We start from the raw sequence: 16,998 nt of genomic DNA, 5'->3' as shown, positions 1-16,998 counted from the left end.
CTTCTTATAGCTAGCTAATTCGCTAATTAATTTATTAGCTAATAAGAGGCTGTAATATCGATTTCTGTGTTGGATAAAATGAAAACAAGGAATAACTATGGTAAAAAAAAAGTTAAAATGTTCTTTGTAAAGAACATTCTTAATGAGCATTGTAAACCCCACTGCTCAGGAATCTTATGGTGCATTTCCAGATTGTTCTTTTGACTGCACAACCTAAGAGGCTTAGAATGAGCCCTCCCAAAGACTGTGTCTCGTTTAGTCCTGAAGCCGGTTTGATCGTGGCTAAAGAAGGGGGATTTCTGGCAGTTTCCAGTATTAAGTAAGGGACTACAAGAGGTGGAAAGTCATGAAACAATAGCTCTTGTGATTTATAGTAGGCGTGACTATGCAAGTGGCCGCCTTGGCCACGTCACGTTTACTCATTCACACCAAATGTAAAGGGTGTGTACAGCGGAAGAAAAAAAGAGTGGATGGAGGTTTATAAAAGGCGCGTTTGCAGCACCATTCATTCCAAAGGACTGAAATCTACCATTACTGAACTTTTAAAGACCTTTTGTGCGAGCGAACATATCCTGAACCCTTCTGCGTTGAAGCTGTCAGACACTGATGGAGAGGATCGCCTCGCTTGGAGCTGTTCGTTCAATCTAGGAACACGCGCTAATCAATTATTTATTTCAAGACTATAGCCTATCCTAAAAATGGTAAGTTGTGTCTCAAGTGTAACCATTGTATTAGACAGGAATTGAGAAGTGAATTTAATCAATGATCCGAACAGAAGAGGTCTTGCAAAGTGACTATTTGTAGCGGCGTAGAAATGCTTCATATTCGAAGAAATCGGTAATTTAGTAGTCAATATATCAGCACGATCAATATTAAATCTTCTAAGGTAACGTTACTGTTTTTCAAACGACATGACGCAGCATACGTCTTGAATTAAAGGGATAGTTCATTATAAAATTGAGCAAGGAGGCGTGACAGCTCGTCCTCATTCACTCTATTATTTAGATTCTGTGAAAATGAATGTGACTGGGGATTTTCGGAAGAACGTCATACAGGTTTGGAGGGTTAGTAAAAAATATGTTTGTCGAAAATGTTTATTGTAATCTTCAGCAAAGAACCAGCACTCCAACTGGTCTGACTGTTGTTTACTATAAAAAAATATCGTTCTGTCGTAGTGTCTTCCTGTTCCACGAACGCTGCTTTCCAGAAATTTCGCAGAAGTCGCAGTGTGTTTGAGTTGTAACGTTAGTTGGTGTTTAAGCAACATCGTAAAATTACACGCATACTGAGTCACATTTTTCCAAACAGGACATGTCAATAAGCAGTTGTAGGTCTTTGTTTTCATTTTTTTTAAATGTAGTCAATGGTGTTTGTCTCTTTTGTGTTACTGTCATGTATTATTATTATTAAATATCTTTATCAATAAGTTGTTGCCATTGGTTACTAGAGCACATCTGAAGGTGGTGTGAGGTGAATTGTCTAGCAGTGGAAATTTTCCTCCTTGCCCACCCCTCCTCTCCATGCCTTGTCTTTTCTTTTTTTCTTGGCCAACCAGAGGATCCATAAGGAGATTATCCCAGTCTGGTTGGTTGTTGTTAGATTTAATGGGATCATTCATCCAAAAATGAAAATGATGTCGTCATTAACTAATTTTTTATGACTCTTTTTCTGATGTGGAACTCAAAAGAGATGTTAGGCACAATGTTACAGACTGGCAGTCAAGGTCACCATTCACTTTCAGTGCCGAGACATTCTGCCTACCATCTATTTTGTTCTCTACCCAGGCCTGGTGGCAGAGAGGGGGGCATACCTGAGTCTGTGCCAACATGGACTGGACCCCACGATTTCATTTCAGTGTCTTGCCCCCCTGAGAATTATAAATGCCCCCCAAAAACGTGCGTCCTGGCGCCAGGCCTGTCTCCACCTAAGCATAAGAGTCAAACGAATTTTGGAATTATGTGAGGATCAGTAAATGATGAAATAATTAAGGTTAACTGTCCTGCACAAAGGGCATCTGTTTACAGTATTGACTCAGTATTTTGTCATTTGTGATATGTTGTCAGTTATGCTAAATTTATAGCACTGATGTGCATCTGCAACCTAACATTATCACAAATCGTGTCATACAGTGACAGAGTCATGGTGGTGCTTTGTTACAAAGATCCTCCATGATGAAAGGTACTGTTGTAATCATTTCTTAATGTGTATAATTTTAGACAGAGTAGGGCATAACTTACCTGGTTTATAAAAAGCCTGGGCTATGAAAGGTAAAGTAAGGAAGGAATAGTGGTGGACTTTTTTTTTCATCGTGTGGCTTTAACCAAGATTGGGAAAAATGAAGACAGCTAGTGAGAGGGGCAACAGTCAGAGCAATTTAGTTTGGTAAGTGTTGCATATGGGCAACTATGTTTGCATTGTTCTGATATGTGATATGCATACTGAATGAGTTGCAGGAGAAATTTCTTAGAAATACCAACAGGCGGCAGTAGGCACTCTTATTGACGTTCCTTAATTTTTTGCTTATTGGGATAAGCATCAGGTTGTGTGCGTTGATTTCTTTTAAATCTTTCTTTCTAATTTCCGCTTTAAACCTTAACATTAATACAAGCAAACTGTTTGGATAGCCTAGTTGTCTGAGCTGTTGCAGTCGGACCATAAGCTCGCTGTTAGATGGGATATTAGCTGGCTGTTAGAACCAACCGGTGTAGTGTAGTGTTATGCAATAATCTGCCCTATGGTTCACAAGGAATTAGTGCCTGAAGTCCAAGCTGGTGTAGTTTTCAGGTGGCAGAGCAGTGAATTGGGAAGTGATGCGGCACATTTGCGTATGTTATGCAACCATTAAAGTCAGGCGATGATGACTGGAGACAGAGATGTAACAACTTCCAGTCTAAAAGTTGAAAGTGAGGTCTAAATAAATTTGGGGCAAATAATTGTTTTCATGAAGCTTGAAACGAGAAATAGATTATTATGATGATGGTTTGCTTGTTTTATCATTTTGTTATCATTGTTGATCACCCTATTTGAAAATGGAGACTTTATTTAACTGAGTCTTAGTTTTTTTTATTTCTGTTATTAATTTATTTTAGCGATACACTGATATTAAAATCCTGACTGTGATATGCTGATAATTATTTTCATGTTAAGGCTGACAACTGATAAATTAGCTAATACCAAAATGCACTGAACTGATTGCAATAATTTTAAATGCAACTCCACATTATAATGTACTGTATGAAAAATATTAATTTTGAAATTCACTGAAGATTGCATTTAACAGTGTTATTCGTTTGTTCAAATATTAAGTGAGGCAAAGTTAATCTACTGTAAATATAAAAATGGTGAAATGAGCATGTGCAATTAAATATCCAATATTGTCCAATACCGATAAATTAATAATGTTCTGGTTTCACAGGGCTTAGAAGCAAAAAGTAGGCCTTAGTTAAATTAGGACATTTAAATAGCTTTTATAAACGTGTCTTAAAAAAAAAAAAAAAAGATTACTGTGTGCATCTTGAGGCAAAACAATGGCACTAAGACAGTTCAAACATCAATTTTTAGTCTGAGAATAGGCTTATGCCTTTTCCGGGAAACTGGGCATAAATGTATGTATATTGTCTATGTATATTTGTTCAACAAAATAACTACTGTAACAATGTTATTGAAAAATCTTTATCAAAAATTTTCCGTTTTGTGGTAATTAAAGTCAGTGCATAGTAATAATGAATGATCTACACACTTGATCTAATGCATGCCATGTCTCTCTTTCTTTCTGTGTTTGCTGTCTTGCAGGAATGTAAACTCTTGCCATTTCTAGACCAGAAGCCAGAGACATCCTCCCCAAAATAACTCTTGTGCTTCATGAGAGCACCGTTGGATTACCAGTCAAATCTAAACCAAACACAAACCAAATAGAAATTCATCTGACAGATGGCGGATGCTTCCGTTTCCTTCTAGAAAGACAGCAAACCAAAGGAATAAGAGATTTTATGTGCATTTGCTTGCATCTTTATTCAAATAGACCTATTTTTTTTTCAGACAATTGCATTTTGAACTGTGATAGTAACAAACATGATACAAACAGGACCCATGATGGAGGCGGCGGATATTGCAGTTGTTGCACTTTATTTTGTACTTTTGCTTGCAATTGGTCTGCTCGCCATGTGGAAGTCCAACCATAGCACAGTCAGTGGCTACTTCCTGGCAGGTCGAAATATGAATTGGGTGGTGATAGGTGCCTCACTCTTTGTCAGCAACATCGGCAGCGAGCATTTCATTGGTCTCGCTGGTTCTGGTGCAGCAAGTGGTTTTGCAGTGGGTGCCTGGGAGTTCAATGCCCTCCTTCTTCTGCAGCTGCTCGGCTGGGTGTTCATCCCAGTCTACATTCACTGTGGAGTTTACACCATGCCAGAGTACCTCTCCAAGCGCTACGGAGGCAAGCGGCTAAAGATTTACTTTGCTGCCCTCTCACTTCTGCTGTATGTCTTTACTAAACTTTCAGTGGACTTGTACGCAGGAGCTCTTTTCATTCAGGAGTCTCTTGGCTGGAATCTATACCTGTCAATCATCTTGCTTATCACTATGACTGCCTTCCTGACAGTGACCGGTGGACTGGTTGCTGTGATCTACACGGACACTCTACAGGCTGTGCTCATGATTGGCGGTGCATTGACCCTTACCATCATCAGTCTGGTCAAGGTAGGCGGTTTGGAAGGGGTGCGGGAAAAATACATGGAAGCAGTCCCCAACGTCACAGCCATCCTGGCTAACAGCAACTTCAGCTTCCAGTACACAAACTCCTGCCGAATCCATCCCAAGCCAGATTCTCTTAAGCTCCTACGAGGACCGCTGGATGAGGACATCCCTTGGCCGGGCTTCCTGTTGGGTCAGACACCCTCATCCATTTGGTACTGGTGTGCAGACCAAGTCATCGTCCAGAGAGTATTAGCTGCCAAGAATATTGTCCATGCTAAAGGCTCCACACTTATGGCAGGAATTCTTAAGGTCCTTCCCATGTTTATCATCGTTATTCCAGGAATGATCTCACGAATATTGTTCCCGGATGAGCTGGCGTGCATCGGACCAGAGCACTGCATGGCTGTTTGTGGCAGTCAAGCTGGCTGTTCCAACATCGCCTACCCTCGGTTGGTCATGAACATAATGCCGGTGGGTCTCCGAGGGTTGATGATGGCTGTGATGATCGCTGCCCTCATGAGCGACCTGGACTCGATTTTTAACAGCGCTAGCACCATCTTCACATTGGACATTTATAAAATGCTGCGTATACGTGCATCCTCCCGTGAGCTGGTGGTGGTCGGCAGGTTGTTTGTGATCTTCATGGTGACCATCAGCATCGCTTGGGTGCCTGTCATTATTGAGATGCAAGGTGGCCAGATGTACCTGTACATCCAGGAAATTGCAGGATACCTCACACCTCCCATTGCTGCCCTCTTCTTACTCGGAGTCTTCTGGAAACGTTGCAATGAGACCGGCGCATTTTGGGGAGGTATGACTGGGTTTGTGCTAGGCACCACCCGCCTCTTCCTTGGCTTTGTATATCGTGAGCCAAGATGTGACCAGCCTGATGAGCGTCCAGCTTTCATTACTCATGTCCACTACATGTACATTGCTGCCGGGCTGTTTTGGATTTCCGGGCTGGTGGCTGTGGGAGTTAGTCTGTGCACGTCACCGCCAGAAGTGGAGAAGATCAAGCGTACCACAATCTGGGGCTTGAGAGAACTTAAACGGCTTCCTGTGACTGAACGAGAAGAGATGTACAAACTCACTAATGGCAATGGTGTTCTCAAGAAGGATGTGCCTGAGGATGTCCAGAAGGAGAGATGTCTTGATGGGGCTGACTTGAAACTCCTTATGCCCTCGCCTTGTGACCAAGATCTCCAGACCCCCAGCACAGAGGCATCCACACCAATGGAGCTGTACGGCAATGGTCATGCAAAGCTTGTGAAACAGAAGGATGAAGGCAAGCGTGATGAAGAGAGCTGCCCTCAAATATTTGACTGGATTTGTCAAAAGGAGAAAATGTCTGTTGTCGAACCCAAAGTCATTGAAGAAGATGAAGGAGCTGTTCGTGAAATGCTTTATGAACCCCCTAAGATCAAGCTGTTACTTAACTTAGGCCTTGTATTGGTTTGTTCACTTGGTGTTTTCATGTTTGTGTACTTCTCCTTGTAATGTGCTGATCTTATCTTAAGACCTGTGTGATAGACAGCACATTTATATGATCTATTTGTTTTTATAAGCCATTTAGGGTCTGTAATATTTACAGTGTCGTTTTTTTTTTTTTTACAACTTCCTTTTTAGGGACTAAACATTTTGAATAATTCTGATAGAAGTTATTTATTGTTTCTCCTTGGCTCTGTGTCACACATCTTGAAAATATTTAAACTCTTCCTTGTGGTATGTTGATGATCAAATGCATTATTGAAACAGTAGCTTTTGTATAGTTTATGGTTGGTCAAGTTAAGCAACTGTAGGATTTACTGTTCTTCTCCTTGGTGAATTTTGCCTTAATTTTGTCACTCGTGTAACTGGAATAGTATTTCCAAAGTTTTATGTGAAATGGAAATTGTGAAAATTATACATTTTTAAGTGAAAAAAGTGGGAAATTTATCACAAGATTCAAAGATTTTATTTTCTAAAAAAAATTGTGCATAAAAATTTGCCATATCACTAAGGTGTTGTGCCGTCATCATTCGGATGAGACGTTAAACCAAGGTAACTGACTCCCTGTGGTCATTAAAAATCCCAGGATGTCCTTCGAAAAAGAGTAGGGGTGTAACCCCGGCATCCTGGCCAAATTTGCCCCTTGGCCTCAGTCCATCATGGCCTCCTAATCATCCCCATATACTGATTGGCTTTATCACTTTCTCCTCTCCACCAGTAAGCTGGTTTGTGCGGTGGGCGATTTTTCCAATATGGCTGCCGTTGCATCATCCAGGTGAATGCTGCATGTTGGTGGTGGTTGAGGAGATTCCCCCTTCCATGTAAAGCGCTTTGAGTACCCAGAAAAGCGCTATGTAAATGTAACGATTTATTATTAAACCTGGTACCTTTCTGTACATTCCCAAATACAAGTAAGACTATTTAGGTCCATTAATGTAAATTTTGACTGTAACTTTGTATGTAATTTGGTCATTTCTTTGTATTTAGAGCTACTTTAAAAAACACCAAAAGGCCTTTTGTGCAGAGCATAAGCTGTAAAAACCCTGCTTTATCTTCATTTTGGGAATATGACATATGTGCATTAATGTGCAAAAGACTCCCAAGATGTTATCGCTCCAAAACAAATCAGCTATAAAATGCACAGTCTGGTTATGTGGATGTTACTGAATGACCCTCAGAACCGCCACAGGAAAGACTCAGAGAACACTGTCATTAATGTTGTAATCTGATATTATGATATCCCAAAACAGGTTATTTCGACTGGGATGTCCAATTTTGATTGCTGCGCAAAAATAATATCTTGTTCTTCTAGAAGAAGAATTTGAGTATGGCTGCAGTGACAGGCATTACCTGTTATTGGTCTGCTGTTGAGTGCTCTATTTGTTCAGGCAAATGGGAATTGGTGGATGGCCTTAGTGAAAATGAAATCGGCGTGAGGGATTTTGTAAACAGATGTAACTTTTTTTTTTTTTAAGTGCAAGTTGTATTTCACAATGTTGTATTTATACTTCGACATTCAAGTCCATAATTTTAATGAAAATTTATCCCAAATGTGCAACAAAACTATTTTGACTTAATTCAGAAGAGTTATGCCAAAAGAGATATTAGGAAGAGGTGCAACATTTATTTTGTCTCCTACTTTTTTATCGGCCTTCAAAAATCCTTATCATACCCAAATAAAATAAACTGGGGTTCAATTGGCTGATAATTGTTTTACATTTTAAAATAAAAATGTATATTTTTAAATTCATTTTTTATACAGATACTATCTTTGTATTGGAAAAGAGGTACATAAATAAAAAGAAAGCTCAATAGAGACCTTGTTCTTTTCTGCTTCTTTTTCCCAAATGACTGATTTGGTTTTGGACTCTTATGGTCCTTGTCAATCTTTGCAGGTGTCAGTTCATCTTATTCTGGTTCATAGCATTTACACTAACTGAATCACTAAGTCTGTGGTTCACCTCAATCTCAGAGTGAAGCAGTAGTTATTGCTTAAGCTGTAATAAATTAACTAAAATGTAAAATTACAGAATTTTGGAGCTGTTGTGATTATCTGAGGCCTAATTTATTGATTCAAAACTGATATGATCTCTGGAAATACCATACCAACTAACCACTATACTTGCTTAGGAGGGTGGAAGTGATTGTTGGTTTTGGATACACCACAGATTTTCAAACCAACACCCAAAGCTTTTGAATATTTATCCATGTATTTAATAGTAAAATGATGATGAAGTTCTATCTTCATTTTTTCTTTTTTTTAAGGCACTTTATGTTGTTTGTGTTTGATAATGTGAATTTTAATAGACTGTTACGTTACTTCATTTAACGTCATCCAAAAACGGTACTTTTTTTAACATGGCCTTTTATGACAACAAAAGGGTTTTGCGATTTATTTGATTTTAATAGATCTTGTTTTACATTTGTTTTGAATGGTGTATAGATTCCAGATATTTCTTTTGTGCTTTAGTTTAGAGTGTGTACATCTCTTAACGTTCCTGTTGCATAAAGCAGGCTTCATCGATTCATTGTGAAACGTTTCATAAGCTTAAACGATGCATATGGAGTTTATTGCTTTAATCTCTGATCTATTCAGACACAAATGATTTGTACATTTGCTACTTTTATTATCAAAAGTTGTGGATGAATAAAAAGATCATTCATTTGAGAACGACAAACTGTGTGAGCTTGGTTATTTGACTTTAAACCATATATTGTATAATTTACTTGCATGTTTTTATTCTTTAATTCATCTGTTATATTCCAAACCATTGACTTTCATATTCCAAACAACACTGCGTTTCAAAATGACAGTTTTACAGTTTTGTTTATCAGTGGCTCCATAATGTCTTGTAGAGATGATTATCCTGTGTTTTATGACATTCATTAATTTACCATCAACATAATGCATAAAGTTATTTAGTCCTGTTGTTTATCCTTAAATTAATATTCTGCATAAATATGCTAATCCATCTACATGAAGACAATTAGGCCTACTCACATTAAACACATATGCAATGAAAATCATCCATTGCACTAATGTATTCTCTGGTATTTGAGGCTTGTTATGCACATGGTGCATCACACTAGCTAGGTTTCCATACACCTATTTTTAGGCACATTGCATAAAAAAACACTGGATGAAAACGCCATAAGCATAAATTCATTAAAAAAAACCTTGCTCAATTCAGTCATATCATTTTTTTATCTGATAAGAAACCATGCACATAAACTAAGATGGATATACATTTACTGAATAAATTCCTCAATACACATTAAAAAAGTAATGTGACTTTGAATGATTGTCCTGAAATTATCGGTGGGGGGCCCGGTCGGGGGCTGAGTAATAGGTGAAAAATGGTAGGCCTATGTGACAAAAGAGGTATATCAGAAATCACATAAAAGAGAAGGAAAAAAGTACCCGGATGACCTACTTCATCAGCGAGATTCTGAAGTCTGCATACGATGGACACTATCGAGCCACGGGAGAGGATTTGTGAATGGCAGTGAAGCGACTGTCCAGTCTACTGGACTGTAGATACCATGATAATGACAACAATGCAAATTTAGTACATCCAGATTACATTACTACACATTCATATAGAACATACTTTTTTAGCTGTTGTGAAATAGTTACTCATTCAAAATAAGTATAGCCTTTACCTGCTCAAGAGAGTAGGCCTACACAATTTCCGACACAGCCTGAGATTTTCGGTGACACTGGGCGGAGCTTACAAGTTTATGGAGTATCTAGTTTACAAGTCATATTCACAAGTTTCCTGTTTTGTGTTTAAGCACCAATTAAACGAAGTAAGCTTATATTCTGTTATAACTGCACAAAAGTTTATATGTATATTGTGTTATTTCGTGACGTGCAAGTTTTATATGATTACAGCCAATGATTTGCTAGAGGTGTCGTTAGGATACGCTATATTTTTTTATTAAATGTGTCAGTGGCAAAGGCTGGTATCATTGGGATTGCATGAGCAGACCAAACTTTCATTTGGGATCTCAAGACCCTGTGTAAAGTGTTAATGTGTGTGTTTAAATAAAAGCATTTTTGCCAATCACATATATGTCATGATTTTTTTTTAAAAATCCAAATTATGATTTACTTTTATCTTTGATATTTACAGTATATGTGCAAATTACTTTTTTTGTGATACATATAGGCCTAATATTTAAAGTCATTTCCTTACGCATAGTTTGCAATGTTGAGCATTATAACCAATCACACACGTTTCTGTTGAGTTTAGGAATGCAATGTCCTTCAGAGGCGTTTTGATTCGTTGCTCTCTGAGGCATTGAATGTAAATGTTTGCTTTATTCGCAAATGTTTTACGCAATATTCCAATTTTGTGCATAAGTTAAATTCGCAACTTTGGTTGCAAACATAGCTCGTGTCAAATGTTTTTACACGTTAGATGTAAAGTCACGCAGTAGCCTATTTGACATTTGCAGAACTGCTGTACCTAGACACTAGTAGTCTGCTTCAATTACAAGTAATCCATGCCTTTGAAAGAGTAGCCTATAAAACATTTCAGATTAGACATTGCTTTAAATTAACAAGTGCATTGTAAAGGATAAAGTGTTTTGCAGTGCCGCAGAAATGCTACACTTTCCCTTAAACACTCACTGAATCTTCGCTTGTCCTTGTTTCTCTCTCTCTCTCTCTCTCTCTCTCTCTCTCTCTCTCTCTCTCTCTCTCTCTCTCTCTCTCTCTCTCTCTCTCTCTCTCTCTCTCTCTACCACTGCATGACAGTTTGTATCTGCACAGTAGTTTTCCATTTAGATTTATGTTAGGAATGGAGGTGACTGAGTGACTTGAGGTTGAAAATGCGTGGGTGAATAATTGTTTTGCCTTAACTTCCACCTCGCACCTACGTATGTTTGGTAAAGCCCTGCAGGCCGTTATTAGGGTGTGTCACTACTCGATTTGATGTTGCTTTCTGAGAAGAAAAAAAAAACAATGGACAATCTTCCAAGAATCCATGAGTGAGAGAGACTGTTTTGACTATGTCCAAAATACTTGGCCATAATTTGGTAGATTCTGTGGCTTTCCATTTGACCTGTATGAGAGCATTCATGTCTAGTCAAAGCGATAACCTTGAAATTTGTACTCACTATTTATCAATGAGCAATATTTTAAAAAGAGTCCCCAGAAACGTATATTATGGCTGATTTATTGAGACTTTATGCTTGATGAGAACAAATGCAGAACTAGTGTAACATGCAAAGGGAAGTCTGAAAGCATCAATTCAAAAACCATTATTTTACATATTCAGTGCTTAACAGCATCTCATCAGATAGAGCAGTTCTGTGAAAACACCTATTTATTTGCTCCTCTGTTTAATGTTTAATGTTACTGTGCCCTTTATTCCCGCTCTGTATTTCCTCCTGAGGTTGGTGCTACTGGCAGTGGAAAAGTACTGGCAAAAAAATACCGTGGGCTGCTCTTTGTTCATTGTTGCAGCCTGAGAGCAACAGTGAAGAACAACAAATCTATTTCTACATCTATTAGGCATGCGCATTTAAACTGACCACTTGACCATTATCTTCAGGACTAAAGGTCATAACTGTGGGAAGTGCACTCATAGCAGAATACGTCACTCCAGTTGATGAGAATGCACCTTGCATGCAAATAAGGTGCAACACATGCTGATTGTTAGTAACTGTGCAATGCAAAAACTAACATAACATGTTCTTTTACAAATCATTGTCTTTTGTTCTTTTACAAATCATCTAAATAAAAGAAATTGGGAGGAAATGCACAGTTTGTTTTAAAGAAAATACTGCAATTACCTCCAACTTCAACTGTAAATATTTTTAAATTAGGCAATTTAGCCTACTTTATAAATTACAATAAAAAAAACAACAACCTAATTTACATATTTAGCTTGAACTGGCGTTGGGGCACATATTAATGTGGTATTATTTTTATTTGCAAATCAAAAATCAGACAACCACTAGACTGCAGCATGATTCACCATAAAATACAAATGACTCATGAATTTGATTATGAAATGACTCTTACGTAATGGCACATGCCTCACTCTTTTTTTCAGTATTTGAGAACATCTTCATCCGTTTCATTTATTTAAAACTCAAGGTTATAATTTTCTACTGCGTGTTTAGCTCAGGTGCCTTTAACTCTACTCTAAACCTTTTATAACGTTTTGCAACTTAGTTAAAATGAAAAAAAGGGCTAAAAACACAACTTTTAATAATTAAAAAGTAATATTATTTTAAACAAAATGTTTTATATTAAAACAAAATTATATTTTATTGTGATAAAAAGCATTTTTTTTAAACACAGAAGATTAGAGGCTGTCCAATCAAATATTGAATTACTTTACAGTACAGCAATACAGTAATATAATTTGTTTCTCTCAACTAGTTATGATGATGTTATGGTGATGAATACCATATGTTGTGTACTGTATATTGTGTATATCCACTTTGTAAATACTGTCATATTATGAAAATACCATCTTTTTTTGTTTGTAACTGTTTTATGTTGTGGGACACAGAGCTGCTCGGATGTTTGTCTTGAAGAAACATTATTTTTCTATTGCTCTGCAATTTATAAACATGAAACCTTCATTCTTGTGGTGGTAAAATAAACTAGTTCACTGAATCATACAGCCTAACATTTGAATTCCTTGAAAACAACATCCCTTTCAAGGCTTAGGTAATGTAGTAATGTAAACCTGTCACAAGCAATCACACACCAGGGCAGAGACACACGAAAAACAGCATTGTTCAGCATCTAATATGACGAATCTGTTCTTCTCCACCACAACCCACAGCTAAACAAGCATGCCACACATTCCCAAAATTCTATATAGATGGCCAGTTAGGCGGTTCCGCTGTGCAGGAGATTATTCCACTAATGAAATCATTCCACAAAAAGGCATCTGAATGGAAAAGGGAAATAGTTATTGATGCTGGGTTAATCAAGAGGCTTTAGGAGTGTGTTCAGGCCTGTGGTGACAGACCTCAGAGGAGCCAATGATGGTCAGTCATCAGAGGGCCAAACTGGTTTAGCACAAGATGCAGAACTACTGATCAAGATTGTGGATCATTGTTCATTTGTATATCTGATCTTGCTGCCTGCATAGCGTCTGATGTTAAGCCCATGTTATTTGCTTAAATTCTCCTTCATCGCTCCTGTTTTTTCTGCTCCAGTACCTTGGAACATTACATTACCCCACACCCCTCAGGTCACTTTATTGTGTTACGTATTAAATGGCCCCTTTGATTCTAATCATTAGCCACACTTTTTGAGATCCGTCCTCCTTATATTGTAATTCATAATACAGCTGCATGCACCTACACTGGTTCTTTTGATTAATTAGTGAAACGTGATCAAATTAACTAAAATATTAACTATACGCTAATTAACTACAAGCAAGTAAATATTAAGTTTAGCATTGCCTAATATGTTTTAATATGTATACCATTTAGGCACTATATATGTACACTTTTGGTGACACCCAGTGACACCTTTTCTTTCTGAGAATGTACAATGCTAAAAGTCAGAAGGGTGGAGGGTAAAGAGTTTGACACCCAGCGACAGGAACTGGGTGAGGCATGATGACGCCAGAAGGGACAGACCATTAATGGAAAAATACACGCAGTCTTTGTCCTTTTTCATTTCTTTCATTAACCTTCTTAGAAGTTGAAGTCTGTTTATATATAATAAAATCCAAGTAAAATCGAACTCACTTTAGATTTAATTAAAACTTCGCAAAGGGTCCAAGTTCAGAAACAATGAAAGCATTAGCATCTAACAAGAACTTATATATATGTAAACAACATAGCTTATAAATAATTGATTGTAAAGTACAAATGGCAGTATTGGAAATAAGCGTTTTAGTGTGTGAGACAATGTTGTTCAGATGTATACAACTGAGAAGAATGCCCGAGATAACACAAGCAGGAACTCATTTTATCATTTTATTTTTATTAAAACAACACTAATGGGGTTAACACTAACACTAGCTGCTTACTTGTGGAGGAACATTGGTTTGGAATTATACGAGTTGTGCACTTGTGCTTCTCTTCTGGGTGGATCTGATGGTTTGAGGCGTACCTATGGTTACAGGTGATTGACTCTGCAGCACCCCCTCCCCCCACACCTCACAAGAAAGAAAGAACGAAAGAAAGAAAGAAAGAAAGAATTCTTATGATGTATATGCATGCACCTCTTTTGTTTAGACTTGTCGCTTTCTATTTTTGCTTGTGATTCATCAGAGCCAGGTGAATGTTGCTCATTTATTGTAACTACAAGCTTTCAACCTCAAGCTACTATGACATCTTCCACAGCATAGCCACACCTTTTCTTATGTACAAATATATGTATAACAAAGCACGCACGAACAACCTCCCCCCACCCCCTCAAAATATGTGAGTTACTCTCAAAATATCTGATAACACACTCTGAATAATTAAGTTAGATGAATAACTTTATATATCTGCTCTTGCTGCACACTCACAATGTTCAGTCCACCTGTCATGTTACACTCCACAAACCTCAGGTCACTTTATTGTGTTACATAATTATAACGTTCTTTTGAGTCTAAACATGCCATAGCCTACCTTCTAACGTCACAATGTTCTTACTATGATGCACTATGCAACTTCAATGTTCACTTCAGACATCTTGTGTGTAAATCAAATAAGCCAAAGATATTTTTTTGAAAAGTTTGTTTTAAATGAGAGAAAGGTGACGATATGCTTATTTGAATTCTTCTGCATTTTTTCAACATGTTATGTGCCAGTGGAAAGTCAAACATTTCCATCACCTTTCACCCTCACTCTCTCTCTCTCTCTCTCTCTCTCTCTCTCTCTCTCTCTCTCTCTCTCTCTCTCTCTCTCTCTCTCTCTCTCTCTCTCTCTCTCTCTCTCTCTCTCTCTCTCTCTCTCTCTCTCTCTCTCTCTCTCTCTCTCTCTCTCTCTCTCTCTCTCTCTTCATACTTTCTTGTCCTTGAGTAAGTCTCAAAGGAAAAACATCATACCTTATCTTTGTTTTGATAATACAGTATTTTTGAATTGCTAAAACACTAAAATCCATTCTCTGAACCCAATGCTCAGTGGCCTAACCCCATTTGTCGAATCAGTCACTTTGTAGGCAAAACCTTAAACAAGTTCAGGTAGTTAAGACACTGTTTGCAAATGTCATCCACTCTTTTTGCAAAACTCTAAACACATTCTCACTCACTAAAACACATTTTGCACTGTGTTGCAAAATGGTAAATACATGTGGCAAAAGTTAAACACAACTACAACACAGCTGTCATCGTTTACACACAACAACTCAAAATTGTTCACACTTGTTTCTAATGATGTGATCAAATCAGTTGTCTAGAATATAAGCCAGTACAGGTGGCCCAGGTACATTGAGTGTTGATACCACAATGGATGGAAACAATGCGAGAGGAAGAGGAGGAGGAAGAGGAGGAAGAGGAGGAAGAGGAGGAAGAGGAGGAAGAGGAGTTTGAGTAAGAGGTGGTGGACGAGGAGGAAGAGTACAAGGACAACGAAGAGCAAGACCAAGAATAGTAATTTCAGATCAAATTCGGGCAACTGTGATAGACCATGTTCTTGTTCATGGAATGACAATGAGGGAAGCAGGACAAAGAGTACAACCCGAAAAGAGTTTTTTCTCTGCGTGGCGATGGAAGGTCTATGACCGTAACCCATATACAAGGGTAAATCTTTTACAGGCAATGGATTTGGCCTGTGATGGCATAGGTGTGGAGTGTTGTCAAGGCTGGATCCGGCACACGAGAGGGTTCTTCCCACGTTGCCTAGGAAGGGACAACATTGCATGTGATGTGGACGAAGTCCTCTGGCCGGACCCAGGGATGCTGAGGCAGAATGAGTCTCTCATTGACTTTGATTTTGCAATTGCACAATATTTTGTGTAATACGCTTTTCATTTAGAGTTGTCTTTGTTGAAAATATGAAAAATATAGAAATTCAATACTGTATTACTTGCAGTACTTACAGTATGCAATATATTTGCTGTACTGAGTTGTGAATTATTTACTTTTATTTATGGCAAAATTATTTTCTATATCAATAAAAAAAAATATCTGTAACTACATGCCCTGGACGCTGTGTTGTCAATTTTTTGATGTAGTGTCTAATGAATGCTGATGAGTGTTTATATATTGACTGGCTGTGTTTATGTTTTGAAAGCATTGTTTGATTTTGAGCACAGATCAAATGGTTTTGAGGCAAGTGTTTGATTTTGCCAGAAGAGTCAGGGGTTTTGTGAATGTAGTTTAAATACTGGGTTTTGTGTTTAAAGTTTTGAGAATATGGGTGAAGGTTTCAAGAAATGTGTTTTAGCAATTGTGAAATACTGTAAGTAAACACTAAAGATTAATTTACAGTGTCACATCTTGCTATGTCCTTGCTATGCATGTTTCTTTGTGAAGTGTAGAAACTGTGGATTTTGTTTTGTTGTTGTTGAGAAAACTATAGGTCATAGGCCTACTGCAATTTCTGGGTGAGGAATCATTCAGGTGTGAAATGTAGTAAACATGAAAATTGAGACCAACTGCATGGGGTGTCATTTTGATTAAAAAGATCTTCTTTCATTCTCACCCCAAACCTCATGAAAATCGATTTGTATTCAATGAAACATGTGAAACACATGCCACCTAATGGTTTCAATTAGCAACTTCAATTGAGACAAATATTGAAGAGAGAACCTGGAACAACCAAATTCTCTCTCCAGTGATTTCTTTCTGCTTCATTGTGATGACTGATTGGCAAAATCTGAGCCTCCTGAACCTGCACGAG

The 16,998-nt window shown here is 37.9% G+C and overlaps 1 protein-coding gene across 1 annotated transcript; it reads left to right on the top strand.

The window, feature by feature from the left end:
- The first annotated feature begins 257 nt into the window (after positions 1-257).
- Positions 258-6,304, top strand: slc5a3b (solute carrier family 5 member 3b). Its single transcript, XM_079619352.1, has 2 exons — positions 258-701; positions 3,793-6,304. Exon 2 carries the CDS (start codon positions 4,072-4,074, stop codon positions 6,190-6,192), a length of 2,121 nt encoding a protein of 706 aa, XP_079475478.1. The 5' UTR covers positions 258-701; positions 3,793-4,071; the 3' UTR covers positions 6,193-6,304.
- The last annotated feature ends 10,694 nt before the right edge of the window (positions 6,305-16,998 follow it).

Source organism: Phoxinus phoxinus (assembly GCF_949152265.1).
Source record: "Phoxinus phoxinus genome assembly, chromosome: 7".
Taxonomy (NCBI): Eukaryota; Metazoa; Chordata; class Actinopteri; order Cypriniformes; family Leuciscidae; genus Phoxinus; species Phoxinus phoxinus.
This window is presented reverse-complemented; position numbering and strand designations above follow the sequence as displayed.